We start from the raw sequence: 15,828 nt of genomic DNA, 5'->3' as shown, positions 1-15,828 counted from the left end.
TTACCAAATACCTTTTATGTTGTTACACTTGCGCCTAATATACAACACAAAGAACATAAAATTAAGGTTGCTTTTGGTTGGTGACATGTTTTCTTAATATCTCATTTTTGTTTATGAAGCTAATTTAAAATGATTTTTTATCTCTATAAAATCTTGAGGCATTTAGTTGCTATTTTTGAGACACAAAGATTTTTTTATATATATCTGAAGAATATTTGAAATACTCTATTAACTAAATTTAGTTGTAGGAAAATTTTCTAATCTTTCATATTCATTTTTCAATTTTTCAATTGGTAAGGAAATGAAAATGATGTTCTCTTTATCTTGAAAACTTTTAAAACACCTTTACTTGTAGGTTTGAACTTAACAAGAAGTTTTGTATTTAGAAATGAAAAATTATTTGATTCCAACATTTATGTAATAACTTTAAGTTTTTTATAAAATAAAAAGTGATAAAATGAGCTTGGAAGATATTAAATCCTTTCGATCATCTTTAAAGTTGAAAGAAGAATTCAATGGCAAAATCAACTAGATTATTATTTGGCTATCTATCATTACAAAAAAAATTTATATTTAAAATAAACTTAAGAACATAAATTATTTTATGATCTAATTCTTTTCTTCTTCTTTTCTTAAAAAAAAAAAAAAACATATAGCATTAAAAGTCTAACAAGGGTAAAATAGGAATTTTGATAACTTGCAGGTTACCAAATATAGCTTCCTGTATTATCCATTAAACTACCCTCATATCTTTCAAATTTATCCGAAAGTTCAATTCATATATACATACACATACAATCCTGAAGCTATAGCAATACAGATTATGTAAGTATAAGGTAATTGCTTTATTGAATTTTGTTACTGGGTTTTCGTTTATTTGCTTAAAGTTTACAACTTTATACTTGCCCACCAACTGTTTGTTGAAATGCCTGAATGAATTTTTCAGTATAATTTGATAGTATAAGCTGCAGGCTATTTCTTGAATAGGGAATCTAATAGGGAAAAAGTCATCCGTTTATCGTTTTCTTGAATTCATTAGCTAGAAATAGAATGGCTTTTTCGTCTTGTTTAAGTTGTGACCCATGGACTTTACCTCTAAATGTTAAACACCCACATCCGTTTTCCGCTCCTACAAAGGTTTCACCTTTTGTATTGTTTGCATCCACTAAGCAATATGAACGACTTACGTCGGAAAAAGAAGTTATTGATATCTTGCGTAGTGAAAACGATGAGCATTCGGTGCTTGATGTGTTCAAATGGGCTTTGAAGCAACCTAGTTTTGAACCATCTTTGGGTGTTTATGAGGAGATGTTTAGGAAGCTCGGGGGTTTAGGTTCGGTGGATTCGATTAGGGGAGTATTGGATGAAATGAAGCAGTCGTCGTGTAAGGTTGTTGAAGATACTTTCTTTATTTTGATTGAAAGTTTTGCTAACATTGGTTTGTATGACGAGGCGATTTGTGTTTTGTTTATTATGGAAGAAGAGTTTGGAGTGAAGCCGGGGACATATACTTATAACTTTTTGTTGAATGTGCTTGTTGATGGAAATAAGTTGAAGTTGGTTGAAGATGTTCATTCGTTGATGATGAGTAAAGGAATTAGGAGGGATGTTGCGACTTTTAATATCTTGATTAAAGCTCTTTGTAACGCCCATCAAATGAGGCCTGCGATTTTGATGATGGAAGAGATGCCTAGCTATGGATTGGTACCTGATGAGAAGACTTACACGACACTGATGCATGGTTATATTGAGCAAGGCAACATGGATGGGGCATTAAGAATCAGAGAACAGATGGTTTCGGCTCAATGTCAGTTGACCAACATAACTGTAAACACTTTGATTCATGGATTTTGCAAAGTTGGTCAAGTTTCAGAAGCGTTGGGTTTTGTTCAAGAGATGTCAAATGAAGGATTTTGTCCCGATCGGTATACATTCAACACTTTGGTTAACGGTTTATGCAAAGCAGGACATGTTAAGCATGCTTTAGAGATTTTGGAGGTAATGCTTCAAGAGGGTTTTGATCCAGATGTATTCACATACAACACGTTGATATCAGGATTATGTAAGATGGGTAAAGTTGAAGAGGCGAATGAAATCCTTAATCAAATGCTTGAACGAGATGTTTCTCCAAACACGGTCACATACAACACTATAATTAGTGGTTTGTGTAAAGAAAATCAAGTTGAAGCAGCCTCTGAACTTGCTCTTTCTTTAACAAGCAAGGGTATCACCCCCGATGTTTGTACTTTCAATTCACTAATTCAAGGTCTTTGCTTGTCGGGAAAATTTGAAAATGCACTTCAAGTGTTCCATGATATGCAGAGCAAAGGCTGTCAACCAGATGAGTTTACTTATAATATGTTAATCGATTGGTATTGTACCAAAGGTAAATTGGATGCTGCTTTGAAACTACTTCGAGAAATGGAATCTACTGGTTGCCCACGAAACGTGATAACTTACAATACTTTGATTGATGGGTTTTGTAAAAACAAGAAAGTCGAAGAAGCGGGTGAAATTTTTGACCGGATGGAGCTTCAAGGGATATCAAGGAACGTGGTAACTTATAATACACTTATAGATGGTCTTTGCAAGAATAGACGGGCTGAAGAGGCAGCTATGCTTATGGACCAGATGATAATTGAAGGAGTAAAACCCGATAAGTACACTTATAATTCCCTTCTTTCTCACTTTTGTAAAGCGGGTGATATTAAGAAAGCAACAGACATTGTTCAGGTTATGGTCACAAACGGATGTGAACCAGATATCGTCACTTATGGGACTTTAATTCAAGGGTTGTGTAAAGCAGGAAGGATTGATGTTGCTTGTAGGTTGCTTAGAAGTATTCAATTAAAAGACATGGTTGTGACACCATACGCATATAATCCTGTTATACAAACATTGTTTAAAAAACGGGGTGCAGATGCTGCAATGGAGTTTTTTAGAGAAATGGAGCAAAAGGGTTGTACTCCCGATGAGGTGTCATATAGGATTGTTTCAAAAGGGTTGTGTTCTGGTGGAGGGCCGATTAGGCAAGCTGTTGATTTTGTATTTGAAATGACTGCAAAAGGTTTTACACCTGAATTTCAATCCATTTATATGCTGGCTGAAGGCCTTTGTGCCCTACAAATGGAGGATACCTTAGTTAAGCTAATGGATCAGATTATGAAAACTGCAAAGTTCTCGGAAAATGAAGTGCGTATGATCATGGGTTATCTTAAAGTTCGCAAATTTGAAGATGCGTTGATGACTTTGGATCGTTTTCTTAGTATCCGGAAGCCCAAGAGAGGTTACTGGTGAGGTTAGCTTCTTTAATCTTTTTGTACCTTGTTATGGTTCTGAATCGCTAGGATTGTCTCTTTTTGCATTAGGTTACTGCTTTCCTTGTACTCTAGCATTACTATGTTATTATGTGGTTCTGAATATCATGCTTCAACATAATGTAATTTTTGGAATTCTATGTAGTTGCTAACAGTCTCTTCCATAGTTTTACACTATTACTACCATTTTATTCTTTTGCTATCATAAATCTTTTAAGACCTCAATACATCCTCAAATCAAAGAAAATTACAATGGGCCAATGACATTGGCGAATCTTGGATTTCCGACCAGATTGCAGAAGCACTATGTCGAATGTTTTTAAGGCAATGCACTAGAATTTCAAATATGTATGTTCTATACCATTATAGGGCACTACAACAGAAAACCACTAGGATGGATTGTGACTAGTTATGAATGATGATTTAGGAGGTGGAAAGGCGGACAGGTTGGGTTGATTTCAAACTGTAATAACAGGTTTCGGAGGGAATGGATATTGTTTATATAGTCCAGGTCAAAACCAACATGTTGAATTGGGTTGCTCCCCAAACACTTCTTGTTCTATTTTGTTGAAAAATATAAATATAAATGATCATTGCCTTGTCAAACAATTTACTAGTCTTTTTAGCAACATAGTAGGTTGTATGCATCAAGAATATTCTTTTTAGCACATTCAACCTGCTTGATCCATTCGCCCCTTATGGATGAAAAAAATTCATCCTCTGAATGTTTTAGGGGCTAATGACAATCCATGTATGATCCAAAGTCAGTGCAAGAAGGCCACTGCTTGGTAAAAATGCATTGTTGAGAATGAATTGCCAAGAAAGAGACTGGACTTGTGAAATATAATGCATTGCTGGTAAAAATCCATTTTAGTCGCTGTTTGGTAAAAATGAATTGCTGAGAATATAATTGCCAAGAAAGAGAATGGACTTGTGAAATAAAATGCATTGCATTGTTTGGTACAAAAGTAGAATCCGTGTGAGAAAGAAGCTGGGAGAATGATTCTAACGTTTTGTTAGGTTATGTTGAGGAATAGAAACGTAGCAACTTACTTATGTAATTCTGCTCACCTTTTTCTATTTTACTACAATATTATGTTTGTTAATTTGTGATTTTTCTTCTCATCAGTGGTCTAAATTGAAATTAGTTTAGTATTTAAATTTTCATCTGGAACTTGATATATATGTTCTATAAACATTCAAATAGAAGTTATATCGATTTTTAGGCCCGTGTTCAATATACAGGACTCCAGACATTATCAAGCTTAGATATTTATGATTTAAAATTTAGTTATTATTTTTATGATAAAAAAACAAAAAATCGAAAACTGTGATTGGTTAATAAGTTATTAGAGCAACTGTCTTCTTTTATAGGGATTAATCACGGGAAGATCAACGTACTTCCCATTTGTACACGGTTGCCTATTATACTTTTTTATTGATGAGGTTTACCCACTCACTTTTTTTTTGTACACGGTTGACCAATATTACCGACTATCACAGGTAAACCGATCAACTTTGGGTCAACTTTTGGTGCAGTTTATGTGCACCTGTTATTGTCCGCTGCAATGCAATTCAGGAGATGGGCTATAGGAGTTTCACCCGCACTATATTGTCTATTTGTGTATGAGACATTATGTATGAGACGTTGTGTATGAGACATTATCAATACTACATTGTGTATGAGATGATGTCTATACTACATTAATCTCTATGAGATGATGTCTATAAGATGATGCTATAATAGGCGTGACATTAATTGTATGTGATGATATCTATACTACACTAATCTCAATCAGAAAAATAAAAAAAATGGAAAAATCGAAACCAAAAGAAATAGATGAAGAGAGATAAGTTGATGCATTCAGAAGATTAGACGTGACGATATTTTTAGCTTTTAAGCCTGTTTAATCGTAATATAACTGCTCAGTTCAGTTATTACAATTTAGGATGTATCGGTAGACATAAAGTACCAAAGTTTCCTTAAATCTGAATTTAAATTAATACAATGTTCTTGTGGGAAACATATTCAGATATATGGTTGAGAATGTTTGCTTTTCAGAAATGAATTGACCCGGTCCTTAAATTCTGTGAAAGATTTAGCATTATTATAGGATATATTCAATATCTATGCAAAAACCTCTACAAACCATGAGTATAAAAGCATAATGTGATATTGTTATTATGTTTATGCAAATGAAATGAAAGTAATCAAGGGGTTATTGTGGTCTTTGAGATTCGGACAAGTATGTCCTTGGGGTATCTTTGTATACCTAGCCTACCTAAAGCTTACAACTTGGGATATGTTGTCAGAAAGTTCGCTACATGGGTTTCATAGAAAATCACGGGTATGTTACATTCTTTTTCCAATAATTTAGTTACATTCTTTTTCCAATAATTTAGGTAGAACCTGGAACAGCCACTCTACGATAGGGATAAGGTGTGTCTACATCATAACCTCCCCCATACACTATCGGCTTAAAACCCACGGAAGACGACAATGAACCGTTTTTATTTTATATTATGAATAAAATAAGCAACTTTTTATTTGTTACCAAATATATTTGAAACTCAGGTGAGTGGAGAAAATATATCTTGTGATCTATGTGTTTGTGATCCATGTGTAAGGATGGTGACTCACCGGTGACGATATTCGCTATGAGACAAGAGGTTTCCCACCTATTTACCCCTTTCATTACAAGCATATCTATATATATATAAACCTAACGCATTTATTGTAATTGTCTCCATTTTATAAAAAAAATACAGAATCGTTCATCATGCTTTCTACATATTTTTAATTTGTTTGTACTTATATATAGATTACTATATCATAACAAAAGTTTTAGATTGTTAATTAACAACTAATAACCAAAAATTAAAATTTACCCTAAATTTTTATTTACGAACTATAAATGAAGTAAGAGCTAACCAATAATTTAAAACATTGCATTCGCTGATAAAAACCAACCCGGAGATGAAATAAGCGGAGGAATAAGAATGAGTCCGGAAATGGCGAAAATATGAGTGACGTGGTACTCACTATGCAGTCGCAGTGGGGTTTATTTATACGTAGGAGTTTAAATTGAGAGAAAATACTATCAAGATTACAAATATACCCATGATTTTATGTGTCTCGCTGTTTAACTTGGTTCTTTAATTAGTTCTGTTTTTTTTTCGTGAGGAGACGACATCAGGAAAACTTTACCGTATAATGATAAAGTTTTGCACATAGTCTAGACAACAAGATGTTGACTATAGGCCGTTACAAGTATTTGGATAAAAAAAAACCAATATTTGTCATCCTTAAAGATCAAACTCAAGACCTTATAGGTAAAACTTGAGAGTACTTCTGACTAGTTGGACTAGTCATTAACTCATTATAAATTACTTGGCAATAAATGACCTTAAAGTCGGGAAAGCTACACTGAGTTATAAAATGGCAAAAGTAGTTACAATGTAGTTTTATGCCAAGATTTTATGTAACAAACTAAGTCAAATTGGATGACTTTTTTTTAATGAAATTTATAACAATTTAATTTATTCTCTTGAATATATTAAAAGTTCTAAACCATTTGCAAATTGCAAATTGTGTACACATCGATTTTAAGGGCTTAGTCTATTAAATATTAACATTAACATATAAATTGGAAAAAAAAAAACTAAATTAAAAAGTAACACTATATTATATATTTGTCTATGAAAAAATACAAAATAAAGTTGTTTATTTTCTTTTATTTGTTGAGTGTAATGATAATATTGTCATGCCCTATTTTTAAACTTGAGTTTTTTTTTAAATAACATTATTTACTCCTACTTCTAAACTATACGCATGTCTGGAATGAAACTCAGTACTCTAAAAAAAATCCCTATTAATCCACTCCATAAATATATGAAGTGGGATTTGAACCCAAATGAATCCTCCAAGGTCAAAGATCTTACCAATAAGTTACCAACCCCATTGAAATGTATATTTTAAACTTGAGTGTTGTATATTTTTTTTCTTAAACTTATTAAAATATACGATAATTAAATTGGTATGTAGTCTAAAAATCAAAAATCCAAACTCAAGATCACTATATAAAATTCCAAAACTAATTAAAATAACTTTCGCATAACGTCTCTAACCACCTCCTACCCCTTGCCCCCTTCGCCAAACTCCCCATCCCACCCTCATTCCCAACTCTCCACTTGATCAGGTATAGTGGAACACGTTTTTTTAAAATGAAAATAGCATTTTTTAGTTTTCAAAGAATTTTTAAAATTCTCATTTGCTTTTAGATTTTTAAAAACTTTTTTCATCTTCTATAAAACTCGAAATGAAAAACAAAAAAATATTTTCCGTAATTAAACACGCGTAAAAACTTAAAATGAAAAAAGTTTTTCATTTTCCGTATCCTGAAGTTTTTAACTTTGAAAAGATTCGGTACCAGTAGTATCACACCGTTGATTGTGACTTCCAACTCGAAACCCATTTTAACCAAAAAAAAAACAAACCACCACCCAACCCAAACTCTCCACCACTAGTCCACTAGATCTCCGGCAACCGCCACCCGCTCACCACACTGAAAACCCTTTCAAAACATGACGTCATCAACAGCAGCACCGTCAGCATCACGGCGACTTCGTGAGCTCCAATCCCAACCAGGAAACAAGACTTGTGTAGACTGTTCACAGAAAAACCCACAATGGGCATCCGTATCTTACGGAATCTTTATGTGTTTAGAATGTTCTGGAAAGCACCGTGGTCTTGGGGTCCACATATCTTTTGTCAGATCTGTTACTATGGATTCTTGGTCTGAAACCCAGCTCAAGAAAATGGAAGCTGGCGGCGGTAACGACAACCTTAATAACTTTTTAGCAAAGTACGATGTTGTTGTTCGTGATATTGTTGAAAAATATAACAGTCCCGCCGCTTCGGTTTACCGTGACAGGGTTCAGACCCTGGCTGATGGTAAACCGTGGCGGGACCCACCTAAAGAAAAAGTTGTAAAAATAGAAAATAATATTAACAAGCACCCGCCTCGAAAGGCGGGTGGTTGGGATAATGAATGGGGTAATAATAATAGTGATAATAATGGGTTTGATAATATAAGGAAGAATCAAAGTGTTGGGGATTTTAGGAGTGGGGGTGGGGGTGGGGGAGTGGGGCCGGTTAGGTCGAGATCGAACGAGGATATGTATAGTAAGGCGGAGCTTGAGAGGTCTGCGGCGGGGAAAGAAGGGTTTTTCGCTAGGAAAATGGCGGAGAATGAGGCGAGGCCGGAAGGGTTGCCGCCTGCGCAAGGAGGGAGGTATGTTGGGTTTGGGTCGAGTCCGAATCCGGTACCGAGGAGTAATGCACAAGGGGATGTGCTTTCTTCGGTTACGCAGGTAGATTTTGTTGTCTTTTATGAGGAGTTACTTAAGAATGCTTGTATTGTGTTAGTTCGTTATGTGCATAAAATTGCATCTATTAGTTAGGTTACCGATATGGCGATATATGTGCTGATTTGCCAGACATACACATTGTGAGCTCATTAAAACAGCTCACTTGTGATATGAGTTATAAAGTTAGATACATACAATGTCGATTATTGTAATTATACTTTACTAAGCTTTAAAGTTGTATATATACAATCGATTTCCGGTGAAATTTAGATGCACTAAAAGTATCCAAGTCATTAGACATATTGTCATCCTTGGATTACACATGGGTTGATGAAGTTGTCTTCGAGTTTGGTTAAAGATGGACTTCCCTTGCAAAATACTTTGAGCCAGCCATTTGTGACATCGGATGATGACTTAAAAATTTAATCAGAGATAAGCTATTATTGCTATTATGTAGTTATGCTTGGTTTGAATAATGAGTTAATGACATTCTCATATCGGCACTAATGATGTATTGAATAATCGTAAAACACGTGACTTGAATATGGACTTTTTGGTTGTACATAACTGTTAAAAGCCTGAACCTTTGGAGTTTTTTGTTCACTGTTTAATTGGTTTCTGATCTATCATATATTTTGGTACAGGGACTTGGTAAGTTATCCGTTGTTGCTGCATCTGCTGCACAGTCAGCTGCCAGTGTCGTCCAAGCTGGCACGAAAGAATTCACTACAAAGGTATCATATTCGGCTGCCACTTTGTTGGCCTGTATTCTTTTGATCTTGTTCATGTCTAATCAAATATTTTGGACTGAATTGACTAAGTGACTGAATGGATAAATAATGTTTGTATGAATTAAGTCAATACAATTGTTTTTTGTTTATTAAGTCAAGAAAACAAACATTTTTCATGACTTAATGGATTAAGTATTTTTGATTAAGTCATGACTTAATTTATTAAGTCTCAAACAAACACCACCTTAGTTAATATATTATGCAAGAGTTATCCAATGATAACCATGATGGTTCTGATTTGAGCAACATTATAAACACTACCCTTTAATCCTACCATATCCAGTTATACTGGGGCTATGTTTACCATGAGTACTTTTTAATACACCAAATTCACTTGAATGCAACTTTCTGCACAGGTCAGAGATGGGGGATATGATCACAAGGTGAATGAAACTGTCAATGTTGTCACAGCAAAGACTACAGAAATTGGTCAAAAGACATGGGGCCTCATGAAAGGTGTCATGGCATTTGCTTCACAAAAGGTTGAAGAGTTGGCCAAAGAAAACCCCACCTGGAAAAGTGACAGCTGGCAGAGAAATGAAAAACAGGGAAATGGGTTTTATCAGGAGTTCGGGGAGGAACGGAAAGGATGGAATTCCAATGGAACTTCCAATGCTGCCCCCTCATCTGGCGTGAATGGTGGTTCTGTCAGCTCATCAGGCAGAAACTTCAACTCTGTGGATTCTGGCTCTTGGGATGATTGGGATAATGATGGCAACAGGAAGCATGCATCTACCACCGGGACCGCACCCAGTAACGGGAATGACTGGGCAGGTTGGGATGATGCTAAAGATGATGCATACGACAGTTATTACAAGTCTGATGGTAAAACTGCAACCGGAAAATCAGATGGAAACTGGTCTGGGGCAGGCTTTCTATAAGGTTTGTACGTTTTTCACTCTTAAAAAAATCTACTTGTAAAAGTTTTCCTCTTTTTATGTAAGAGCGTCTTGTGATGATTAGTGAGGGTTTGTGGGTCAAAAAAATGTTTATATTGTACGATTGTCAACAATGTGGGCTAATTGCCCAAGTAAAAGAGAACTGAAGTTAATTGTTTCTGGGTTGAATTAGACCGTCTTCAGATTTGTCATGCTCAGTTTTTGAAAACTTTATGAATCTGGTTTTGTGCTTTTGTAGGTTATAAACCTTTGTCAGTTAGAGTTTCTATGGGACTATGGGAGTTTTGATGGTTTACCCAAATTGTTAATGGTCTTCAATATGTGTGCTTATTTAGTAGATTGAATCATAGGGCATTCATTTGACAATAGAACTAAGTGAAGATTAGTGATTAGTCAATAAGTGAAGAATTAACTTTGAGTAATTGAGTGGAACCCTGGCCAATATAGGTTATGGCTCTATCCGAGTAGGTGAATATAGGTCATACGACATGTCGACATGTAGTATAATTTTGTAAGTTTATTTCACATGTCAATCATGGGATTCGTTACAGCTCTGTCATCATGTTATTAGACGGAATGTTGGGTAAACATGATTCGGCCTTGGTCTTCTTTAGCTAGATCGTGTTTCTGAACCACCAGTACAGAAGACCCAATCCCATGATCATAAGATGCTAATAAGCCTCCTACAAGTCCCAGTTCTCTTGAATCTTGAGCTTCACGTTCAAGGATTCCTGAAACAAACGCCTTTGGAAACCTACCCCTGCCTACGATCACCAGCTCAAACTCATTGCTCTGCCCTATCTCGAGTAGCTCTTCTTTGATTCCATGAGTTGCCTTCTCCAAATACTCAGCTTCTCCTTCCCATCGCCTTTTGAATTCTTCTAATGATATCTCGTCTAGTTCCTGTTTAGATGATCGTTAGATTAAGTAGCTGAGTAAGTTATAGATAGTTGATGCAACATGGGTGGGTTAGAAAATGTGTTAAATCAGGCAATTCTTGGTGCGGGTCTAAGTTTGCTGGATCGGCTTGGACTGACTCAAAACAACTTATTATAAATAAATAGTGGATCAAATATAGTTAATGTGTCAAATATAATTCAAATAAATTAGTTGTTTCTACATATCGTAGGATATCTTCGACTCATCTATTTCTAGCTGAACGTATTATTCAATGTTAACGGCTAGAGATAAACATAACCTGTCGACCTCCTTCTAGGTCAAAATGGTTAAAATATAATTCAATGTTATAGATGGGAGATCGAGAATTCGAGATTTAGTTTTACCTTTTCTGTGTCTGCAACTTCTGGTTCTTTGAAAAGACCATTCTCATTGTCCCCTTGTTGCATTAGGAACCTAATGATGGTCACCTTAGTAGCAGGTTGTGCTGCCATCCTGCTGCCCAACTCAAGGGCTTCACGATTATCAGGACCGCCTATGAACACCACACAGATCCTTTTAAGGATGCTAGCAACCACGTTACGATCCACCAGCAACGCAACGGTGCATGGTGCATGTGTAAGGACCCTTTGGTTGACCACTTCCCAACCCAAACCAATGTCTGCTACTTCTTCTTCTATGTTTCCCCTTCTCCACTGATTGTGGAAGGGTATAATGATGATTGATGCCTTCTTCTTATCTGCCACATGGCATATGTCTTCATGCATTGTTGGCAGTGCTGAGATGGCTGTTGAGGACCGAATCTTCACTTTGTTTGCTTTCAATACAGCTGACTCAAAAGAAGGGACTCCGTTCTTACGGGCCTGCTGCACCATCACTATGGATGAGGACCTCTCGGTTAGTTCAACCAAGTGCATGATATAGAGCTTCATGTTGGAGTAGGTGTTGGGAGACTGGATAGAGTATATTAGGTTGATCATCGAAGGAGAGTTTCTTGACCCGTGGACACATGCTAGGACCCGAAGCTCCGCTTTGAGAGTCTGTAAATAGTGGGAGGATGACTCTTTAAGTGAACGATGGTGGACTATGGAGTAGATGTTCCGAGCAGGTTTGTATACAGCCATCACCATTGGTGTAGTCATGAATGTAGTAACCAGCGCCATCATCACTAGTATAGCAAACATTTCGTCATTAAGTACCTGTTCAAAAATGTCAAAAACTTACTTGACTTTAGATTTAGTTAGAGTTTGCAATTTCGACCCACCTAATTATGGAGGAGTCAATTATAGGTAGTGTTTTTGTGTTTTCTAAACGCAGAACGGGTTAAATACACCATAGAAGGAAACAAGTGAATTTGGCCAAACGAGTCCAAAGTTTCCCTACATGTAGTCTTGATGCATAGAAACACCTGAAACATGATATGGTTGTTTTTGTTCTAATGTTGAACAAAAGGTGTTGGTTTAACTCTGACTCGTTGGGACTTATTATCCACCTGACGTGAGTATGTGACTCCCCCAGTTTTGCCACCTCCACCCACTATATAAGGTTTAGAGAAATAGTGAAAAAATGAACCTTCTTTTCCTTGCCAATGTTGAGAACGATAAGCTCAACCAAACCTTTGGTATTCATCAGTAATCCCAAAGCTAACGATTCCTGTGCTGGAATCATGCACAATACTCCCATAAGAAATGTACCAAGGATCTTCCCAGTGCAAGCAGTCATAATTACTACCACCAGCAGCCCCCATGCCTTTATGCCGTGTATCTTATTTACATCAGTTTTCAGCCCGCTTGAAGCAAAGTAAAGTGGCAGCAGAAGGCCACAAACGAAATCTTCTATCCTTCTTATCAACCTTCCTGCAAATTCCCCGTTCTTTGGAATCATTAGACCAAAAACAAATGCACCAAATATGGCATGAATCCCGATAAGATCTGTCATGAAACCTGACAACATTACTCCAGCAAGTGTCAAACATATATAGCCTTCTTCTGCATTAGAGCCCGAGTTTGAACACCTGCTGGCCACCCACTTCATCATTGGACGGACTACAGCTACCATAAAAATGATGAATCCTGTACCGGAAAGTAAGACCCATAGTGACACCAACGGGCTCTTGTGGCTCCCGCCAGCAAGAGCCACTGCCAAAGCCAGCAGTACCCAGGCAACAATATCGTTGAATGCTGCTGCTGCCATGGCTGTCTCTCCTACTTGAGTAGTTAGTAATTTAAGCTCTGCTAGTATTCGAGCAAGCACTGGGAAGGCGGTGATGGAGAGCGAAACTCCCATGAATAATAAAGATTGAACATAACCGACTTTGTCTGCTCCGACAACTGTTTTCCTGAGTAAGAATGTGATTCCTATACCAAACAAGAATGGTAGCAAGATCCCAGATGCAGCAATACCGAATGCTCTCCTTCCACTTCGACGAATGGAGGTGAGATCAAGCTCAAGGCCAACAAGAAAAAGGAAGAACAGGAGACCGATACTCGCCACTGATTCCAAAATCGGGGTGCTCCAAGAGGGGAAAATCCACAAAATAAATTCCTTGTTCCGGCCTAATGCCGATGGCCCTAGCAGGATTCCCCCCTGAAAAATCCCAAAATGTTTTGAGTATGTCAAGAGCAAGAGACCAATTTGATCATTCACTTATAAATGAGATGATTGAAGTATGTTTTATAACATATAAATAGTGTCAAAATAAATTTAACATTTATAATTTTTATCTGTAAATGTATGCAAAATAACTTTTTAACCAGATACAAATGTGGGCATATGCCTATTGTCATAGTTAAAGTGCCATCAGGAAAGATGGGTTCTCGGTAGAGTAATTTTCAAAGAACAGAACTTACAAGTATCTCGGCAATCACTTTAGGTTGTCGTAGAGGTTTGAGGAACAACGAAAGCAATCTACTGATAAAAATGACGAGTGTAGTCTGAATTATTAGCAATGGAAATGCATAATGCAGGGGGTTATCGCCTTGCCACATTCCATCAGATGAAGTCTTGATAGAGGTTATGTTCAACACCATGTCTCTAACTCTATGTATGTACTTGTTTTGAGGATGAAGCACACTTGGGTGGGAATAGAGATTGGTGTGAACATATATATAGAAGGATGTGTTAAGGTTGGTTTTGCCTTTTGGTGGTTTATTCTATTTTTCTTCATTGAGAATACTTTGTATAAATATGTTTTTTATTCATTACTTTGATGATTTTATGATTCTAGTGTTTTGCCCGGAAGAGGTAGTGAAAACATGGATTTTTATCGTCGTTGTAAGTGTATCTAGAAATGGAACGAACGTAAAGGATTAGGTTATTCGGCTGTAGGCCTACCGTGATTCCATGCTAATATTATATGTTCATTAGATTTATGATAGGAAAAATGTTAGTGCCTTGTCCATACTTGATACCAGAAATTTGTAATTTCTATTATGATCGAAAATTTCCGACACTTTAAGATCCAGATAGGAGTAAACCGGAAAACGTTACTTGTAATTAAACCAAATAGGTTGAATAGTAAACAAAAGTCCCATTATATCGATGCACATGTTATCACACCCTTTATGCATTGGTAGTGATATTGATAGTTTGATACTGTTATTTTTGATATTCTACCATAAGGTATAATAATTTATGCATATGGTACAATTGTTTATTGCATGTTATTGGTATACTTTTAGTATATGTATCACACTATCAATGTGTTTGGTGCAAATCAACTACCTTTTGTAATGTAGGAAGTCTAAACATTATGAGCAAAAGCCAAAATGATCAATTTTAGAGGCTCGTACTCTATACGCATAATGAGTGTGGATAAGGTGGATCGAATTATATTGTTGCACAAATAGATAGCGTTTAACTTATTTTACTAGTATGATCCATAAGTCCGAATAAACGTTTTAACAATCTCAAATTGATATGGCAAATTAGAGTTTCAGAAAGTGATATTTTTACAACAGAATTTTGTCATCTACAACGAATGTATAGATTTTTATGTACAATATACAACTGCATGATGCAAGTATTATTGTAGATGGCAAAAATGTGTTGTAGGAATATCACTTCTCTTTGAGAATGCAATCAATCATTCGACTTTAATACAAAGTTTATCGTGTCTATTAAACTCAAGCCTCTTTTGAAAGTAATGTTATTTTTATGTATATGGTGGTACTTTTTGACTTGCCGTTTATATAAATTTTCACTTTAGATAAATTACCACCGGGTACAAAACAGTAGCAGTATTGAAAAAAAATTGTACACACATAATAGTTACATTCGAGTACATAAGCTATAATTCAAGAGCTATTTACTTTTATCAAATTCAACAGCTGGAAAACGTATCAAAATTCATGATTTTCTAAGATCTAACATCAAATCATCTGCTTTCCTAATTTTCCATTAATTGGTATAGATTGCATCTCTCAATAAATCAACGGTGCAATCTTGTCATCCACAAGTTATGAAGGAGGTAAGACGTTTACAATCTTATTCTTACTTGAAGAGCTAGGAGCAAGAATCGAACCTTAAACCTAAAATTCAAAAGAAGTTATTTTT

At 35.9% G+C, this 15,828-nt stretch overlaps 3 protein-coding genes across 3 annotated transcripts; 2 read left to right on the top strand and 1 right to left on the bottom strand.

The window, feature by feature from the left end:
- The first annotated feature begins 796 nt into the window (after positions 1 to 796).
- On the top strand, positions 797 to 5,000 carry LOC122582302 (pentatricopeptide repeat-containing protein At3g53700, chloroplastic). The gene is made up of 2 exons (XM_043754672.1): positions 797 to 3,298; positions 4,821 to 5,000. Exon 1 carries the CDS (start codon positions 1,051 to 1,053, stop codon positions 3,295 to 3,297), a length of 2,247 nt encoding a protein of 748 aa, XP_043610607.1. The 5' UTR covers positions 797 to 1,050; the 3' UTR covers position 3,298; positions 4,821 to 5,000.
- A 2,727-nt stretch (positions 5,001 to 7,727) lies between these two features.
- On the top strand, positions 7,728 to 10,568 carry LOC122581367 (probable ADP-ribosylation factor GTPase-activating protein AGD6). Its single transcript, XM_043753588.1, has 3 exons — positions 7,728 to 8,690; positions 9,332 to 9,421; positions 9,835 to 10,568. The coding sequence occupies exons 1-3, from the start codon at positions 7,902 to 7,904 to the stop codon at positions 10,357 to 10,359; spliced, it is 1,404 nt and encodes a 467-aa protein (XP_043609523.1). The 5' UTR covers positions 7,728 to 7,901; the 3' UTR covers positions 10,360 to 10,568.
- Positions 10,569 to 10,795: 227 nt separating this feature from the next.
- LOC122582563 (cation/H(+) antiporter 20-like) lies at positions 10,796 to 14,329 on the bottom strand. Its single transcript, XM_043754970.1, has 4 exons — positions 14,124 to 14,329; positions 12,847 to 13,860; positions 11,661 to 12,473; positions 10,796 to 11,280 (listed from the first exon to the last, which is right to left on the bottom strand). Exons 1-4 carry the CDS (start codon positions 14,301 to 14,303, stop codon positions 10,945 to 10,947), a joined length of 2,343 nt encoding a protein of 780 aa, XP_043610905.1. The 5' UTR covers positions 14,304 to 14,329; the 3' UTR covers positions 10,796 to 10,944.
- Between the last annotated feature and the right edge of the window lie 1,499 nt (positions 14,330 to 15,828).

Source organism: Erigeron canadensis, chromosome 9, assembly GCF_010389155.1.
Source record: "Erigeron canadensis isolate Cc75 chromosome 9, C_canadensis_v1, whole genome shotgun sequence".
NCBI lineage: Eukaryota > Viridiplantae > Streptophyta > Magnoliopsida > Asterales > Asteraceae > Erigeron > Erigeron canadensis.
This window is presented reverse-complemented; position numbering and strand designations above follow the sequence as displayed.

Coding starts and splice junctions, on each gene's coding strand:
- LOC122582302 (XM_043754672.1), top strand. CDS start 1,051: ATGGCTTTTTCGTCTTGTTTAAGTTGTGACCCATGGACTTTACCTCTA.
- LOC122582563 (XM_043754970.1), bottom strand. CDS start 14,303: ATGGTGTTGAACATAACCTCTATCAAGACTTCATCTGATGGAATGTGG. Junction 12,474..12,846: donor ACATTGGCAAGGAAAAGAAG/GTTCATTTTTTC, acceptor ATTTTTGAACAG/GTACTTAATGACGAAATGTT. Junction 11,281..11,660: donor AAGTTGCAGACACAGAAAAG/GTAAAACTAAAT, acceptor TCATCTAAACAG/GAACTAGACGAGATATCATT.
- LOC122581367 (XM_043753588.1), top strand. CDS start 7,902: ATGACGTCATCAACAGCAGCACCGTCAGCATCACGGCGACTTCGTGAG. Junction 8,691..9,331: donor TGCTTTCTTCGGTTACGCAG/GTAGATTTTGTT, acceptor ATTTTGGTACAG/GGACTTGGTAAGTTATCCGT. Junction 9,422..9,834: donor CGAAAGAATTCACTACAAAG/GTATCATATTCG, acceptor CTTTCTGCACAG/GTCAGAGATGGGGGATATGA.